This window comes from Branchiostoma belcheri, unplaced genomic scaffold (assembly GCF_001625305.1).
Source record: "Branchiostoma belcheri isolate BF01 breed outbred unplaced genomic scaffold, Haploidv18h27 scaffold39, whole genome shotgun sequence".
Classification (NCBI taxonomy): Eukaryota; Metazoa; Chordata; class Leptocardii; order Amphioxiformes; family Branchiostomatidae; genus Branchiostoma; species Branchiostoma belcheri.
Genome location: NW_017804009.1, coordinates 923089 through 927700, shown reverse-complemented (window position 1 = coordinate 927700; position 4612 = coordinate 923089). Strand labels below are relative to the sequence as shown.

The 4612-nt window shown below is 43.9% G+C and overlaps 1 protein-coding gene across 1 annotated transcript; it reads right to left on the bottom strand.

Moving 5' to 3' along the window:
- Positions 1-1868: 1868 nt before the first annotated feature.
- On the bottom strand, positions 1869-3802 carry LOC109476774. The gene is made up of 2 exons (XM_019777793.1): positions 3673-3802; positions 1869-2183 (listed from the first exon to the last, which is right to left on the bottom strand). The coding sequence occupies exons 1-2, from the start codon at positions 3748-3750 to the stop codon at positions 1905-1907; spliced, it is 357 nt and encodes a 118-aa protein (XP_019633352.1). The 5' UTR covers positions 3751-3802; the 3' UTR covers positions 1869-1904.
- Positions 3803-4612: the final 810 nt, after the last annotated feature.

Sequence of the window (4612 nt, the reverse complement as noted above, 5' to 3'; positions counted from 1 at the left end):
CATTTAAACTAGAAAAGTAACATTTGCAAAGCAAATGCATAATGTTTACCTTCGGATATGGTCTGCTCTGTTAATTCTTACTCAAACACATTCACAATCATAGTTCATACATGTACTACTACTATGGTGACAGGAGCAGAGTAGACCATGAAATTGCAACATTATGTAACCCAACACCAGTCACCATGGTGACAGATGTCAACAAATCATGTCATTGGTCAGGTCAGAGGTCAGTGTTTGGAGAAGAAGAAGAGGAAGAAACATAGCAAAAACAATATGTTTTCCATCGGTAAACATAAAAACCTCTGATGTAAGACCTTATTCAGTATCGTTTTTTTTATTCCAACATTACATGACTAGACATGGTGACGGCACACTCATGTTATATGATTCATTATGAACTTATTTTAGAGGACAAATACGAAACAGGACAATACTCATTCTTACTTGAGCTAAGCGAGGAAAGTAGTGTAAAGTGCCTTTCCCAAGGGCACAAGATCGGTGGCATGTCAGGACTCGAACCCGGGACCTCTTGGTTCCGAGTCGAGCACTCTGCCGCTACGCCACTTGACCCCACTATTCAGTAAAGGCTTCGGTGTAACACACCGGCGGTCGCGAGCTGGCTACATTACACCGAACGCCTTGTTACACACCTATAGCCTTTTAACATCTGAACCTAACCATCGTTTAAAGCTACTGATAATGTCTGCACTACTGTACTTTGTGACAGCGAGTTCCGTGATAGTTCTAGGAAAGAATAAGTTTTGAACACCTCAATCCTTGGTTGATAAATATAGAATACAACACGGTGTATTCCGTATCGCCCGAGGTACCAGCCCGACCGCGCGTCGGATCGCCCGACGGCCGAAGGCCGGAGGGTGATCCGATCCGCGGAAGGGCTGGGACCGAGGGTGATGCGGAATACACCGTGTTGTATTTTATTTATGTCATACCCACCCACGAAAACACGCCTTTCAATGCGAAATGAGCAAAAATTTGGTGTCCCTAATCCCAAAAAACGCAACAACATCAATTCCAACGTCCGAATTTTGCATTCGAATTGTCGAAAGCGTTGCACGCGGTTAGGGCGAAACGCGTTCGAATCGTTCTATGGAACATTTGGAAGGGCCGGGCTGTACGCGTTAAGAACCCCCGGGCCGTACCGCTAGTTATCACACGGGCCGGAACACCCGTATCGAACGTAATCGCGGCCCGGGTAGGACATAAATCTGGTACTTGCATGACTGGAACAAGCAAGATGCCTCAGTGAAACAAATTTTGCCCAATTTGCCCATATACTGTAATTCACTTCATGTTCACGGTAGCAAAAGTTCACAGTCTGAGAAAAATGGACATATTCACGGTGGCGACAGGTGCAGGAAAAAGAAAGTCCGGGAATTATTTGTTAACTGTAATGATAAGTTCACGGTACAGAAGTGTCAGTGAAAACAGTGAACATAACAGCACAGTGAAAAAATCAGGAATTACAGTATATGTTTGATAGACCAGAAACTGCAATGGACTGTGGGATATGCCTTCTACCCCTGACAGTCAGCTTAGTATATGTTTGATAGACCAGAAACTGCAATGGACTGTGGGATATGCCTTCTACCCCTGACAGTCAGCTTAGTATATGGTTTGATAGCCAGAAACTGCAATGTATTGTGGGATATGCCTTCTACCCCTGACAGTCAGTTTAGTATATGTTTGATAGACCAGAAACTGCAATGTGTTGTGGTATATGCCTTCTACCCCTGACAGTCAGTTTAGTATATGTTTGATGGACCAGAAACTGCAATGTGTTGTGGTATATGCCTTCTACCCCTGACAGTCAGTTTAGTATATGTTTGATGGACCAGAAACTGCAATGTATTGTGGGATATGCCTTCTACCTCCTCTGACAGTCAGCTTACCCCTGGCTCTCCCTCTGCGCATGTGCCACTCTGGCGGTGAACCGGCAGATACCTCACGTACTCAAACGGCCTACAGTGGAACCCGGCCTCGCATGGGCACCTAAAGCGGCTGGCCGACTGGTCGGCTAGTTGACAGTACCGTCCCCTGGTGTTCAGGCGCCGACAGCGGCCCAGGCGCTCAGGACAGCACTCCCCGTCCCGGCAGTCTTCAGCCGACTCGCAATTTCTTCGTCTAGGAGCTCTCGATGCGCCCCTCCTTCTGCTTCTGGCCTGCAGTTTGTATATGACATGTACACATGGTCGTTACCAAACCTAGCTTAAATGGACCTATACCATTATAACGTCACTGTTTGTTTACCTGTTCTAAAGAACATTCTAGAACGGTCAGTTAAAGAATAACGATCATTTCAGAGTTTTCAACGTAACGTATGTCTGATTTTTGCTGCGTCTAGTTGTGTTGACACAGCATTAAATATTATATGCCGCATGGGTGATTTAGTTGTGACATTAGACGAAAGTAGTACTGTATTAAAAGCCTTATATTAAAATAAATATTAGGCTAACGCTACACAAACACACACCGCGCTACGCACCCCTGTACAATATAAACGTCGATTGACCGGCATTCATTGCGGTAAACAAACTGTGACGTAATAATGGTATATAAGTCCATTTGTCAACAGTGTTTGGACACAACTCTCCAAGCAGAGGTTTAGGTTTAGGGTTATTTTTGGCGTGTTTTTAGGCTTTTTTTTTACCGGGGTTTCTCTTTTTCTATTTGGACACAGTATCAACGATTAGCCGAAAGGCCCATGCAATGAGTGCCACTCAACCGTACAGTGAGTAAAGTCGTGTTAAGTGCCTTTCCTAACGGCACAACATCTTCCTCAGAGCTTTTGAATGAAGTGGGATTGTGTTCTCGCCGCAAAAGCGCCACCTACACTGGCTACATCTAGCGACGAGAAGAAGTACTCATCAAGTCAGAGGCTCTGAGGCAGGTGTCTCTTAAATGATGAGAAAACTCTAATATCCTATAAGTTCCAATTGTTATCCTCGCCAAGAAGGTTATGTTTCCAGTTGCGTTTGTCCGTCTGTTTGAAATTTGTCTGCTTGTTTGTTTGTGAACGTTCGAACAGCATAACTCAAGAAGCGTTATATGGATTATCATGAAACTTGGTAGGTGGGTAGGTCTTGATGAGATCTAGAAATGATTAGATTTTGGGCTCCCTGGAGGCTTTTGTTGGTACTGCAGCAGAACTTCCGGTTTTGATATCTCATGGCTGGACATAGCCTGAGTGTCGGCCTTGTTAGCTTTCGTCCGCTACCCAAGATCCGCTCCCCGCCAACGGGGGACCAACGGGGAGCGGACCTTGGGTAGCGGACGAAAGCTAACAAGGCTGACACTCAGGCTAGGCTGGACATGCTAGGGTCACAAATTTTGGGTGGTAGGTAGTGTGCGCCCTAGCTGTCGAACCTTCGAGCGCCGAATTCAGATGATGGAATTGACGCCGTTACAATATTTTTTGTTTAGATTCATCAAATTTTGGCACATTTCTCATTGAAATGTCTGTTTTCTCGGGTGGGTATGACATAAATAAACTACTACACGGTGTGTATTCCGCATCGCCCTCGGTCCCAGCCCTCCCGCGGATTGGATCTCCCTTCGGCCGTCGGGCGATCCGACCCGCGGTCGGGCTGGCACCTCGGGCGATACGGAATACCCCGTGTAATGTCCACTTCAGTACGTATTTGTACTAACCTGGGCGCCTGGAAGAGCTGTCCCAATGACCAGAAGTACAAGTCCCACTACCAGAAGAGTACGGAACGACACAGCCATCGTTTTACATGTAGTCCATCCTCTTCTAGGCGTCAACGAGATGTCTTTGAAAATAGACGCATGCTGGTATCCTAGCAACCAGAGTTCGAACTCGTTCTCGAACTCCTTAGAACTGCATGGCTCTACCCTGGTATTCCATCAGCCATACGTCGTTGTGACTGGTTTATTGATAACGACGTAAAACAGTTTTGCAGAACCCAGGGGTTCTGAATTGCACTGTTACTTGCAATTACAACCCATTAAAAGCTTTAATTAATTAATACGTCACATACACAGCGGTGCTAGAGTATACGAAATACAGTGCAATTTTACGGAATACTGTACAATCGTATCAGTATTAGTATACAGTACAATTTTACGGAATACTGTACAATCGTATCAGTATTAGTATACAGTACAATTTTACGGAATACTGTACAATCGTATCAGTATTAGTTTACAGTACAATTTTACGGAATACTGTACAATCGTATCAGTATTATACAGTACAATTTTACGGAATACTGTACAATCGTATCAGTATTAGTTTACAGTACAATTTTACGGAATACTGTACAATCGTATCAGTATTAGTTTACAGTACAATTTTACGGAAGGCCGCCTTAATGAAACAAGATCTTACTTACTTAGAAAAAAGACTACTAGAACTAGATCATAAAATAGATGAAAACTTAGATGAAACAACTTTAAAGGAATATATTACCGTAAAAACAGAGATTGAGAAAATCTACCAATTAAAAGCCAAAGGTGCTCAAATTAGAGCACGAACAGAATGGGTTGAAAAAGGGGAAAAATCTCTTTCTTACTTTCTCAACCTTGAAAAATGGCAAGCCGCAAATAATAATATCACTAAACTAACTGA

Bases quoted from the DNA above. Each gene is read 5' to 3' on its own strand.
- LOC109476774 (XM_019777793.1), bottom strand. From the start codon at position 3,750: ATGGCTGTGTCGTTCCGTACTCTTCTGGTAGTGGGACTTGTACTTCTG. The intron at 2,184-3,672 runs GTTAGTACAAAT...TACAAACTGCAG, and splicing joins CAGCTCTTCCAGGCGCCCAG to GCCAGAAGCAGAAGGAGGGG.